The following is a 15,171-nucleotide window of genomic DNA, read 5'->3' as shown; positions in this document are numbered from 1 at the left end:
ACAGCTTCTCGAAGTTGTCAATGATCAATGAATTGAGGACCTTACAACTAATGAGTAACAGGAGCGATAATTCCGCGAAACAATCTGTCAGAGGTAGTACTCTCACAAGTACTTTCAGACTCTTAACCTTCCGGGATTCCCGTTGTAAAAATTACAACACCTTCGAAAAAAAGCACGCAAGTCGTTCACTAGAGCGGCGGAGCTGCGTGAGTTATGCAGGACCAGGCAAGTCCCGGAAGGTTAAGTAAAATGCAGGCAGCCTAACGCAATACGGATACAGCGGTACTACTGAATCCGTTGATTCTTCAGCATGTGTGTATTAACTGCACAATGGAAGTAGAAACTACCGTATTCGAGGACCGAGAAGCGATAGAATGGTTGTTTGATACAACATGAAGATCTTCGGATGCGCTTCCCACTATTTTCAGATATTATTCCTATGATTCGTTTCTGGCATTTTTGTGTCAAATACACATGGCTTCAACTAATGTGTCAAATACACATCAGTTGAAGCCATGAAACCATCGGAAGTTGCTTTATTTTCGGAGTTATACGAGACACTGGCCAAATTAGGAACATGGCCAAAACTGATACAGTTACCCTACGAGATATCGCGGTGTTTGGAGGAAAATATAACGAGGCGATACTAAGGTTCGTTCCTCGGATAGTCACCTGACATGCGACAGCTTCTGTTCCTGACATCGGAATATCGACTCTAACCGAGCAACACAAATGTGATATAGAGGTTTTATTATCTAAACATATATCTACAATTGGATTCAATTACATTTGAACTGTAGCCGAAATGATCCGAATTATGCTACCAGCCTAGGGTATACAGTCAAACCTCCATGAGTCGATGTGCTATGACTCGATATCGACTCATGGAAGCAAATTATTCCATATCATAAAATATTTTCTGGGTTACTGTGATGGTCCCTCCAAAGAGCTTTCCAAACATTTCCTATTCCACATCTCGATATTTCCATGAGTCGATGGTCCCTTCAATATCGACTCATGGAGGTTTGACTGTAGAAGGAATGCTATTTTCTGTTCCTAAAAGCACCTCTATGTGCGTTTTTAGTAAGGGAGAACAGTGCATAATGCACCCCTGGAGCGATTAAGAGAAATCGATCAATACAGCTACGCCCCTATGAAACTAAGCTATGTTTAAAAACTTTTTGGATCATATAACGACTTTTATGTTAGATTATTGTTAAACATTTCGAAAATACATGTTTCGGATGAAATCACTGATAAATTGAAAAATTTGTTTAGGAGCCGCACATTGACCATATTTCCCCTACATTATCAGGCAGTTTAAATCCGGTGAAGGTCATACAAGAAACTGAGGCGGGAGGCAAAGAAATATTTTTGAAATGGCTAAAGCCTTATTTCAACTCTTTGCATGTCATGCTTGATAATTATATCTTGATCCCTCCGCGATATCGCATCCTGCTAATGGTTGATATACTTTGTAATCCACAGTGAAGAGTTCGGAAAAAGCAATCTCTGGCCTTTCGAAGATGCTTCCAGACGAACCTTATCTCGAGCACGACGACAAAATCTAAAATAAAAATATCCAGAAAATAACCCGTGGAAAGAACTACTTGAATAATAATCCATATAAAATCTTCAGATGTGAAGTGTTTAGGAATGAAATTTGAAAAATAAAAATCAGATCTGTTGAATTTTCCATTAAACTCCAGGGGTAGCTTTGAAAACAAAACAAAACAAAAACATATTCTGATGACAGTTTTGGAAGAATTTTCTTAATAAGAAACCTTAATAGTAATAAAACCCAGATTAATCCACCTACAGTGAGATTTTGACCCTTCCTTTATCGTAAGGAAATATTGTCAGACTTCAGTATTAAAACGAGATAAATCTAGATCAACATTTCAAAAGGGAGTTGTTAAAAATTATGTCCATACAAATCCTCAGATTCCATGCGTATACAGTCAAACCTCCATGAGTCGATGTGCTATGACTCGATATCGACTCATGGAAGCAAATTATTCCATATCATAAAATATTTTCTGGGTTACTGTGATGGTCCCTCCAAAGAGCTTTCCAAACATTTCCTATTCCACATCTCGATATTTCCATGAGTCGATGGTCCCTTCAATATCGACTCATGGAGGTTTGACTGTAACATCTGGTTTGGACATGTCCAAGACGAAAATCATACGCATGGATTCTAAGGGTCTGAAGGGTGAATTGATGGGTTGCTATTATAAAAAGCCTAGCTGACCTGGTAGCCGAATTGGTCTGAATTTCAGAATGATTTGGAGGACTTGTGACATCGTATTTCGTAGGACAGATCTTAGCTGTTAGAAAGTGCCGTGCTTCCATCTAAGAGATAAGTAAGAAGTTCCAAATCCCATATATGGAAATGATGCTACTCTGATAACAATATTTTGGTGTTGTACCACCTTCACTTATGAATTTATGCAACATGCTATAAGCGTTTTTTTCAAATTGATATATGCGTTCGTTAGTTAACACGTGACAAAGAAAACCCTAACTATGTTTTATTTATATAGATATCTTCTTCTTCTTATTGGCATTACATCCCCACACTGGGACAGAGCCGCCTCGCAGCTTAGTGTTCATTAAGCACTTCCACAGTTATTAACTGCGAGGTTTCTAAGCCAGGTTACCATTTTTGCATTCGTATTATCCTGAGGCTAGCACGATGATACTTTTATGCCCAGGGAAGTCGAGACAATTTCCAATCCGAAAATTGCCTAGACCGGCACCGGGAATCGAACCCAGCCACCCTCAGCATGGTCTTGCTTTGTAGCCGCGCGTCTTACCGCACGGCTAAGGAGGGCCCTTATATAGATATAGTAGCGAAGAATCTTCTTAGAAAAGAGAATACGATATCGAGCTTAAATTGCGTTTATATGTGTCAATTATGTATTAGAGTGATTCAAGTTTTGACTTTTTCGCTCCCCTATGCTTAAACGATGACATTTGCTGTTTTAATAATCCTCCTAAATTTTAAGCTAATTTGGATGCAGCTAGACTAGGCACGCGCAGTTTGAAGTTTGTATGGAAATTACTAAAAAAAACGGCACTTAAGTGAAAAACTGTTCCATGTTGCGACCCATTAACTATTCGAAATGTAATCGACACGATGACTTCATAGAATACTTCCAAATATTATATATTAACAATATAGTCCACTCTGGCCAAAATCAGGCGAACGCACGACACTAGCGCTTTAACGTATGGCGGTCAAACTATTCAATCACAGCAACGCGTGAAAGTAGGAACATCGTTGCTTCGATAACAACTAAACAAAATCAAACGTCATACGCTAGTCTTGCTTCTGTTATTATTTCTACACTTTCTTAGGATTTATTTGGAAGTTTCGGAAGTTTGAAAGTTTGGAAAGTTTTTGTAAGTGTGTCGATCCTTTAATCACTATCATGATTTCCCACAGCAGAAATGGTCACCGTTGTGTGATCTACCGTCCCAATTCCCAGTATATTGACGAGAAGATATTCAGTAATCTACTGAAGCCGCAGTCAACATTCAGTGGTATCTCCATCCTCTTTTCTATACCCACATTTTGCTTTCCGAGCGTATCGTCATCGATGGCACTATCATCGTCACATCCTTGAATGGATAATAAAGAAGGCTGGACATTCAATAAAAAGCTTGGCAAGAATTTCTTATTTATCAACGTTCAGCTGCCACATAGAGAATGGATGAGCCCGAAGATTACCCAGTCATAAACCCACGGATAGTAAATCATCGACTGGGAATTACCGTCCTTTAAATGTATCAATTGTAACCTAATTTAAAAGTAGTAGCTAGAGTGCAAAAGCATATGCAAAAATAAATAATAAGTGTTGCGTAACATCATCGTAGCGATTGTTTTATTTATTTACTGATTACCGACATGCTTTTTTGTGAAGACTTGTGAGGCAACAACAAGCCTACGATACGCAAGATAATCCAACTGTTCCTACCAGTGAGCTATTCAAAGAAGATTTCAGGAACATCCCCTGTAGTATGATTTTCAACTTTGCAACAACCGTTTTGGCCACTTCATACCCACCTTTGATGTGAGGGAAATAAATTAAAAAGAACTTGTCAATCTTGAGACCATACCATAACCATCTTAAAACCATACAAAAAACTGTTCACACTCCTAGTCTCAATGTCATTTTAATGACTAACTTTTTTAGGGGCTATATATAGAACACAAGCCCAGCGCAACCACAGAGGTTCAAACTGTTATATCAATTATATTAACTCGATAAAATAGGCAAATATCTGTATATCCATATATATTGACAAGCGCAAAAAGCCAAAGACATTAGCTAACTATCTTCCCTGACAATACATATGAAATAAAATAAATCAAAATTGTATAAATTTAATCATCGTCTTTTTTCGTAGTTTTGAACAAATTTACAAAGAAACAATAACGCATAACACATTACTTCTACCAGTATCGGCAATTACATACTGCTTCGGTAACGTTTTATGTGGTGTGAATCGTCCAATGGAGAGGATTTGAGTGAGAGACAATTCATATTCACCCTAAAACATTAATAAATTAGATATCGGCAGATATTGATTAATATTAACTACTCTCCATGCCCGAGAAAAGAATATACTTAGTCTTTACATAAGTTCTGTCAAAAATGCCAACATGTTCAGACAAAATATTTTAAGCTCTTTTTAGTGGAATGTGTTCAACCGTCTAAGACGAGTTTAGTACTTTGCATTTAATTCCACCAATTATTTTGATATTTGTGCAGATACGTATTTCGATGTGGTCGAAATACATATTTGCAAAGATATCAAAATAATTGGTGGAATTAAATGGAGAGTACTGAACTCGGTTTAGACGGTTGCCAACATGTTGTTTATTGATTCTGTCGTTTATCAAAGTACAGTGAAAAGTCAATGTTACTTTGATCATTTTTACTAAAACAGTTAGACTTTGAATCACCAGTTGGCGCTGCACTATGAAAAAGTTATTCGCCAGCGACTTATATGGGGTAATCAAGAGTGGGCTATCTTGTACTTAAAAATCTTTGATACTTCCTAAGCTAGAGGCCAGTTGTTGTTGCGAAACGATCTGACTATTGTAAGCAAAGTTTAAACGAAACAAAAATGCTGATTATTGATATTGATGTTATTCTTTCACGTGTTAAATTGATTTTATCGCGATTCAGTATTTCACTAATAACTTATCTCGCAAGCATAGAACCGTTTCGCAACAAAGACGATCAGTTTCATGGCAAAATTTTCTATGTGGGCAACGTAGTCATATATTTTTAAAGCTTATAACCAACGTTGCAGAACGGTTTTCCACAAGAGTGTTTTCATAGTAATTTTCATACAAACTTGAAACTGCGCGTGCCCTCAGTCTAGTTACATCCGAATTGGCTTAAAATTTAGGAGGATTAATATAACAGCAAATGACATCGTTTAAGCATAGAGGAGCGAAAAAGTCAAAATTTGAATCACTCTAAGTATATGCGGGCTGCAAAATGGTGGGTTGACATCAAGGAAGGAGCGCCCAACAGAGCTCTGATCCCCACAAGTCCCTATCTCACGCTTCCACGGGTCGTCCGATGACAAAAGACTGCCAGCTAAGGATTGTGTACTTAGCTGGTAGTGCAGCCTGGGCACTGTTGTCCTTCTGACATCAGCTAGAGTGAGAAGGTACGCCTCGAGCGTCTGTTCACCAGGAGGTGCGGCTCAAATAGCGTCTTCCTGGTACCCAGCGGCTGATTAACGAAATGCTGTATCGCGTCAGCTATACCTAAGGTGGCAGCCCCATCATCGCGATGTAGGTAACGCAACCCCGGTAAGGTAGCTTACTGAAGCCCCTCAAATACCACGAAAAATGGAGAAAGAAGAAAAAGAGAACGTTATTTTTGGCAACCGACCCGGCAACGAAATAAGGACTATGATTGGAAACTCGGTACCTGAAATATCAGGACCCTAAATGAACCTGGACGAATGAGCCTTCTGGCTCGCGAACTGCAGAAGGTTGGAGTGAACGTGGCCGCTATTCAAGAAGTCCGATGGCCCAGATCCGGAGAACGTGAATTCCGAGCCATGGACCCCACGACCAACACTGCATTCAAGTATAACATCTATCACAGCGGCGGTGAAAAAGCAGAGCATGGAGTTGGTTTCGTAGTGATGGGCGAGCAGATGAAGCGAGTGATGCGGTGGAAACCCATTAGCGAACGAATCTGTGTGTTGAGGATACGGGGCAAATTCTTCAATTACATCCTAATTAACGTTTACGCACCGACAAACGATAAATCCGACGACGCGAAGGACACGTTTTATGAATGTCTTGATAAAGCCTATGAAGAGTGCCCAAAGCATGACGTGAAGATTTTTATCGGAGACGCAAACGCTCAGGTCGGTAGATAGGAATTTTTCCGTCCCATAATCTGTAGGGAGAGCCTTCACTCCACTACCAATGATAACGGCCTACGGCTAGTAAATTTTGCTGCTGCCAGAGGGATGGCCATCAGCAGCACCTACTTTGCACGAAAGAACATCCGAAAGCACACCTGGAGACACCCAAATGGTGAATCTTGCAACCAGATAGACCATGTTCTGGTGGATGGGCGCCATTTCCGGATGTTATCGATGTGCGGACATTCAGAGGTCCGAACATTGACTCTGATCACTACCTCGTTGTCAGTAAAATTCGTATGAGGTGAACCGGTCAAGGGCCGAAAACCTCATTAATAAAGACAATAAAAATAAAAGTAAAATTCGATCACGGTTGTCAGCTGTATCGAACGAAAGATCACAGCGAACGATGCGTTACAATATCCAGCGATTGTCGGCGGAAGGAGTACCGCCAGAAGCTCGACGAATGGATAAGTGCAATCAACGTTAACGACAACATCAACGATCTATGGGAGTCGATTCATGGAGCGGTGAGCACAACAGCACGTGAAGTGGTAAGCACTGCACAGAGGCGACCCAGGACGGGTTGGTTCGATGTGGAGTGTCAGAGAGTGACAGACGAGAAGAACGTTGCCAGAAGCCGGATGTTGGTGTCGGGTACCCGATCGAATAGAGATCGGTACAAGGAAGCAAGAGCAGCCGAAAAACGAACCCACCGCAGGAAGAAAAAAGAGTACGAAGAACAAGTTATTAGTGAGGCGCAGAAAAAAATGGACCAGAACGATGTGCGAAGGTTTTATGAGTCTGTCAATGGCGTGCGGAGAAAGACAGCGCCATCTCCCGTCATGGTCAACGACCAACCAGGGAATTTGCTGACAGATAAAACCGAAGTGACCGCCAGGTGGAAGCAACATTTCGAGACTATGTTGAATAGAGAAAGTGACGGTGCATCGGTGAACAGAATAAATATTAGCGACGATGGACAAGCTGTGGAGTCACCTACACTAGATGAGGTTAAAAAAGCTGTTAAAGAGCTAAAAAACAATAAGGCTGCGGGGAAGGACCAGCTCCCGGCTGAACTTCTCAAACATGGGAGTGAGCATCTTTATGAAGTTCTGCACCATATTATGTCGAAAATATGGGAAGACGAGGAAATGCCTGCTAGCTGGTTGGACGGCCTGGAGTGCGCCAATTACCGAGGAATAACCCTCCTTAATTCGGCGTTCAAAATTAAGTCCCGTATTCTGTTCAACAGATTGAGACCGCTTGAAGAGTCCTTCGTCGGCGAATACCAAGCAGGTTTTCGTGAGGGCCGATCAACGACGGATGAAATGTTTACCCTGAGACAAATCCTTGATAAATTCCGGGAGTACAACTTGCAGACACATCATCTGTTTATTGATTTCAAGGCGGCGTAGTATTCAGTGAAACGGAATGAATTATGGCAGATTATGCTTGAACATGGTTTTCCGGCGAAACTGATACGGCTGATTCGTATAACGTTGGACGGATCGAAATCAAGTGTAAGGGTTGCGGATGAAATATCGACGTCATTTGTTACCTTAGATGGATTAAAGCAGGGTGATGCACTCTCGAATCTACTGTTCAATATAGCGCTCGCGGGAGCGATTAGGAGAGCTGGTGTGCAAAGAAGCGGTATCATTATCACAAAATCGCATATGCTCCTGGGATTTGCGGACGATATCGATATTATCGAAATTGATCGCCGTGCCGTGGAAGAGGCTTTTGTGCCTTTTAAGAGGGAGACAGCGAGGAATGGACTCACGATCAATAACAGCAAAACGAAGTGCATGGTCGCTGGCAATCAACGTGGGTTCATTAGTGGTGGTGGTAGCGAAATGGTGCTGGATGGTGAAAAATTTGAAGTGGTAGAAGAATTTGTGTATCTTGGAACATTAGTGACGTGCGATAATGATGTTACCCGCGAGGTGAAAAGGCGTATTGCAGCTGCAAATAGGGCTTATTATGGACTTCGTAACCAGCTTAAGTCCCGTAGTCTGCAAACGAAAACAAAACTCGCGCTGTATACTACTCTGATTCTTCCGGTGGCTTTATACGGCCATGAGACATGGACGTTAAAGGAGGCTGATCGGAGAGCTTTCGGAGTGTTTGAGCGTAAGGTGCTGCGGGCAATACTCGGCGGTAAACAGGAGAACGGTATCTGGGGGCGCCGCATGAATCACGAATTGTACCAGGTGTATAAAGGGCTGGATATTATTAAGCTTATACAACACGGCAGACTACGGTGGGCTGGTCACGTTGTTCTTATGCCGGAAGAACTTCAAGCGAAGATAATATTTAGTAGAGAACACGGAAGAGGCCACAGGCTTCGTGGAAGGCCGCGTACACGATGGCTTTTTGCAGTTGAAGAGGACCTGAGGGCGCTCAATGTTCAGGGCGACTGGAAGCGATTGGTCCAGGATCGAGCCCAGTGGAAAAAAGATACTCCATTCGGCGTAGGTTCATCGAAGCGCTGTAGCCCATCAAGTATCAAGTAAGTAATGTATATGCAATAAAATACAAAAAATTGAATTGAATCTTTATTTGAGAGGCTGGCTGGCTTATCTCCAAATACAAAAAAAAAAATGCATCTGTGTTGTATGATTTTTAGCAATGAAATGCTCGTTCTTGTTAAATTGCGGCAGAAAATGTGTTTTTTGAAAGCTTGACTATGTAAATCAAGGTATCTAAATGGTTTAATGATTTAATAAAGTTTCTCAAATTATTTAAACCAGTGATTAACATATACATATCTCGCGCTTAGTTTCATAGGGGCGTAACTGTATTGATCGATTTCTCTTAATCGATTTTATATTTTGTTAATAACTCAATTGTTTCAAAAGCTACAACCGTGATTATCGATTCTGGTGCAAGATACATTCATCCTTTATCGCATCAAACCATTGAATCATCGACATACTAGCGCAATTCGCTACAATAATAAAAAGAAAACATCGACGAAAAGAAATCGATCAATACAGTTACGCCCCTATGAAACTAAGCGCGAGATATTTATAATTATATTGAAAAACTCTTGCTATGTAATTAATAATTTCTAATGCATAATTCAATTTGATTATGGGACAAAAGAAGAATTTTGCATGTCGCATTAAAGTTGAATGCATATTAGTAATAGATTTAATACACTTGAATAGAAATGGGTTGTGTGGTTGCGGTTCTGATGCTTCTCTAACGGTTATTTCTGTTGGTCATCTATGTATGTATCCTCAGCCACTGATAGCCGTTCGGGACCAATTTATTAAAGTGACAATTTTTCCACTCCTTTCAACATCCACTACTGTGATGTGACACAGAAAACGTCGACGACAATTAGGCTTTCCAATTTACCCATGAAGACAAAACCTAATTACAGTAGTTGGAAAACCACTTTCGCTTGCAAGCGGGACGTGTATCACACTCGGCCAGCCAGATAAACTTGGAATCATCGTCTGTTGTCCTTCTGGCTTGTTTGTCAGTGCCGGATGAGTGTTGGAGTGTGAGCTATAGCCGGAAGCTGAGCATAGAATATGAAGGGTAGGCGAAAGCAGACATAAAAAATGTCAACAGCACCGTCTTGAGAGGTGCGTTAAGATAACAGTTATATAAAAAATATTTTTTCTGCGAAAAATTGTTCGACAAGATGTTTATGTAATTTGCTCTTTTATCATTCAACACTCAATAATTCGCATACAACCAAGAAATAATCACTATTCTTTCACTCCCATTACTTTGTGTGTAATATAAAAAAAAACTTTTCTTCAAAAGAAAGTTATCTTCTCCTAAACCGTTTTTAATACTAACCACCTTAATTTAAAAAAATGGCATAACTAGAATTATTTCTAACGGAGCAATAGTCATTTACAGTACAATCCAGAAATGCGAAGGAATCTCTAGTAACATTTTGGTTTATTATTGGTTTTATAACACTCTTGTAGTGTCCATTAAGCTCTTGAGAGCGTTATAAAACTTAAAAAGCTTTTTGGGAGTGTGACCTTTTCCAAGTACCTATAATAACGGCATTTTTTTTTGAAAGAGTGCATAAGTCTTCTAATATTTTTTATTTAAATGTATGTTCTTGTATGTTCTTCAACCTACAATAGGCATTCAAAATGTGCTGCTATTGTTGCTACTACAGATCATCGAGAGTATAAATCGCTCGATTAAGAACAAGACACGTACATAGTAGAAAAGAGGTGTATTCGAAAATAAAAATCTAAGGATATATTTTCAAATACTAATTACATGCTTCCATATAATATTAACAGCATGTCCAAATATTATGTTTTCAAATTAATTCGGGATTATTGTTTCTTGCTTGCTTGTGGAGGTTTGTGTTTTGCATTTCAATATACTATTTTTACGAGTATGATTAGTTTGAGTACTGAGTTTAAACCCAATAGGGTTACTAAGCTACTTTGATGTGTTAAATTCTCATGATACTATTCTACTTTTGATGGAGCCAACCGTACTGTACATTAGTAGCACCATATACATCAAGCATTAAAGAAAGCATTGTCATACACTGCATTAGTCGGAGTGGAACTGTACACCCTCTCACACATCGATCGATACACATCGCACGACCTACCTGTTGCTTGTTGTCTGCTATTTACATGGTTTATGCCGACGTGATTTAATTTTTGCGTCGAGATTGCTTCACTCAATCCCAGTGAACCGGACCCCTGTGTGGCAGCAGCCATAATCGATGCCGATGGTGGAAGAGGTGGAGGAACCGGTGGCGGTGGAGGTGGTGGAGGGGGAGGAGGAGGAGGCGGTACTGCTGCGCTGACCACTGACCCACTGACGTAGGACAGTAGTGATTCGTTGTCGCCATCGCCTCGGAGACTCAACTTGTCCAGATCTAGTTGGGAGTAGAATTGACTCTCCGGCAGCTGACTGATACGAAGCTGTTGCCGCAGTTCGCGTACCTCCTCCTCGGCCCGTTCGGCACGGTCAAGCGCTTCATTGAGATCCTGCTTTAGTTGGTCCAATTCCAGCTGTAGCGTTACTATTTGCTCATTGGTATTGCGTGCAAGCTCCTGCTCCATTTGTGCTTTCTAGAGGTGTGTTATTACGAGGATTTTTAGAGCTTTGTTATCGATAAGACATCAAAGTAACAGGTTTGACTGAACTACTACCAAACCGCATAACATCATGAAATTGGACATGCCTTTTTTGTACATTTTTATTTTTAGATAATCCTACTTCCGCCAAAACTAATTCAAAAACCAAAGCTTCTCCTACCGAATTAGTTTGGTTATACGATTTGTTAGACAGTGCGTTTTTTAAAAGAAATGTTGGAGCTAATTTTCGATACTTACGTATTCGATGAACTGTGCCTCGAATGTTTTCCGTTTCAATTCCATCTCAGATCGCATCTTCTGGATTTCCTCATGTGGACCAGTCTTCGAATCTACCGAGTCTCGATTCATGCGTACAAGATTATCACGTTCTCTTCGAACTTGAATGTAGGTAGACTCCAGCCTAGAATAAATAATTTCTTGTTCATGGTCTTCTGAATGATGTTACAGTAAATTTTTGTATTTCAAATATATTTATGGGTTTAATTTTTCATTCATAGTGTTTGATTTATGATTTATTACTAGTAATATTAGCAACTGTTTTTAAAATCATAAACGTGAAGATTTGTACTACTCAAAGTATGAGAAAGTACGTAATAATGGAAGTGGAGTGATCGCCTGGTATATCCAAATCCAAATCCAATCCAAATCCAATCTAAATCCAATCTAAATCCAATCCAAATCCAATCCAAATCCAATCCAAATCCAATCCAAATCCAATCCAAATCCAATCTAAATCCAATCCAAATCCAATTCAAATCCAATCCAAATCCAATCCAATCCAATCCAGATCCAATCCAAATCCAATCCAAACCAACCAAACCAATCCAAACCAATCCAAACCAATCCAAACCAATCCAAACCAATCCAAACCAATCCAAACCAACCAAACCAATCCAAACCAATCCAAATCCAATCCAAACCAATCCAAACCAATCCAAACCAATCCAAACCAATCCAAACCAATCCAAACCAATCCAAACCAATCCAAACCAATCCAAACCAATCCATCCAATCCAAATCCAATCCAAACCAACCGAACCAATCCAAACTAATCAAATCCAAATCCAACCAAACCAATCCAAACCAATCCAAACCAATCCAAATCCAATCCAAACCAATCCAAACCAATCCAAACCAATCCAAACCAATCCAAACCAATCCAAACCAATCCAAACCAATCCAAACCAATCCAAACCAATCCAAACCAATCCAACCAATCCAAACCAATCGAAACCAACCAAACCAATCCAAACCAATCCAAACCAATCCAAACCAATCCAAACCAATCCAAACCAATCCAAACCAATCCAAATCCAATCCAAACCAACCAAACCAATCCAAACCAAACCAATCCAAACCAATCCAAACCAATCCAAACCAATCCAAACCAATCCAAACCAATCCAAATCCAATCCAAATCCAATCCAAACCAATCCAAACCAATCCAAACCAACCAAACCAATCCAAACCAATCCAAACCAATCCAAACCAATCCAAACCAATCCAAACCAATCCAAACCAATCCAAATCCAATCCAAACCAATCCAAACCAATCCAAACCAATCCAAATCCAATCCAAACCAATCCAAACCAATCCAAACCAATCCAAACCAATCCAAACCAATCCAAACCAATCCAAACCAATCCAAACCAATCCAAACCAATCAAATCCAATCCAAACCAACCAAACCAATCCAAACCAATCCAAACCAATCCAAACCAATCAAACCAATCCAAACCAATCCAAACCAATCCAAACCAATCCAAACCAATCCAAACCAATCCAAACCAATCCAAACCAATCCAAACCAATCCAAACCAATCCAAACCAATCCAAACCAATCCAAACCAAACCAAACCAATCCAAACCAATCCAAACCAATCCAAACCAATCCAAACCAATCCAAACCAATCCAAACCAATCCAAACCAATCCAAACCAATCCAAACCAATCCAAACCAATCCAAACCAATCCAAACCAACCAAACCAATCCAAACCAATCCAAACCAATCCAAACCAATCCAAACCAATCCAAACCAATCCAAACCAATCCAAACCAATCCAAACCAATCCAAATCCAATCCAAACCAATCCAAACCAATCCAAACCAATCCAAACCAATCCAAACCAATCCAAACCAATCCAAACCAATCCAAACCAATCCAAACCAATCCAAATCCAATCCAAACCAATCCAAACCAATCCAAATCCAATCCAAACCAACCAAACCAATCCAAACCAATCCAAACCAACCAAACCAATCCAAACCAATCCAAACCAATCCAAACCAATCCAAACCAATCCAAACCAATCCAAACCAATCCAAACCAATCCAAATCCAATCCAAACCAATCCAAACCAATCCAAACCAATCCAAACCAATCAAACCAATCCAAACCAATCCAAACCAATCCAAACCAATCCAAACCAATCCAAACCAATCCAAACCAATCCAAACCAATCCAAACCAATCCAAACCAATCCAAACCAATCCAAACCAATCCAAACCAATCCAAACCAATCCAAATCCAATCCAAACCAATCCAAACCAATCCAAACCAATCCAAACCAATCAAACCAATCCAAACCAATCCAATCCAAACCAATCCAAATCCAATCCAAACCAATCCAAACCAATCCAAACCAATCCAAACCAATCCAAACCAATCCAAACCAATCCAAATCCAATCCAAACCAATCCAAACCAATCCAAACCAATCCAAACCAATCCAATCCAATCCAAATCCAATCCAAATCCAATCCAAATCCTATCCAAATCCAAATCCAATCCAAATCCAATCCAAATCCAATCCAAATCCATTCCAAATACAATCCAAATCCAATCCAAATCCAATCCAAATCCAATGCAAATCCAATGCGAATCCAATCCAAATCCAATCCAAATTCAATCAAAATCCAATTCCAATGAAGTGGCATGAAGATTTTTTTTATGATTTGTTCAATCTAACGCAAACCCATTTTTATCCAATTGCTTAAGATCGATGCTTTTGATATCTGGTGGGTCGCAAGGAATATTTGATTCTGTCAGATGGGTTGCTTTTTAGCTAAACAACATTATAGGAAATGGCTACTCGCCGAATATCACATCTCTGGAGATCATACTAATGATCTTTAGATCAAAAGCCCTTAACTCTTTATAGATACAGTTAGATTTCACCTTTCAACTTTCAGATAATGGACAAACTTCAAAATTAAGTTCGCAATGTCTCAAACAAGCATTTCTCAATGTAGCGTTTTCCATACAATTTGCCTCATGGCTTAACATTTTTTTTGGTATTTTCACATCCCATACACATGGCTTACCATTTTCTTTTGTCAGTTATATTCTACGGCTTATCTTGAGTTATCTTTTGTTGAAAGGTACATAGGCTTATCATTCTTTTCTTGCCTTATTTTCGTTTCTTTTCTTCATTCACCTCAAAAAATGTCTTACCTTGTGGGGGAGCAACAACTACACCATTATCGTAGCCATCGTGGAAAAAAGGCTTTGGGTGCCGATAAACAATCAGCGTCCTTCCGCCTCAAGAAACGACCACTGAATCATCTTAACCTAGGATAGGATGTGACAACTCAATTGAGACTGCCTTGTTGTTTTTTAGTCGGTTGCTCTGACGAGGTGGTCGCCAGTGCAGCCAA

General features: G+C 39.9%; 1 protein-coding gene across 4 annotated transcripts in view; it reads right to left on the bottom strand.

Annotated features, from left to right (window-relative positions):
* Positions 1-15,171, bottom strand: part of LOC134205111 (shootin-1) — a 46,926-nt gene that overhangs the window by 3,429 nt on the left and 28,326 nt on the right. For all 4 annotated transcript variants that reach the window (XM_062680047.1, XM_062680050.1, XM_062680048.1 and 1 more), the window contains exons 5-6: positions 11,751-11,913; positions 11,018-11,486 (exon numbers count right to left, since the gene is read on the bottom strand). In XM_062680047.1, coding sequence (XP_062536031.1) covers positions 11,018-11,486; positions 11,751-11,913 — 632 coding nt within the window. The remainder of the gene's footprint in view (positions 1-11,017; positions 11,487-11,750; positions 11,914-15,171) is intronic.

Source organism: Armigeres subalbatus, chromosome 1, assembly GCF_024139115.2.
Source record: "Armigeres subalbatus isolate Guangzhou_Male chromosome 1, GZ_Asu_2, whole genome shotgun sequence".
Classification (NCBI taxonomy): domain Eukaryota; kingdom Metazoa; phylum Arthropoda; class Insecta; order Diptera; family Culicidae; genus Armigeres; species Armigeres subalbatus.
The sequence above is the reverse complement of the archived record's forward strand: the minus strand, read 5'-3'. Positions and strand labels throughout refer to the sequence as shown.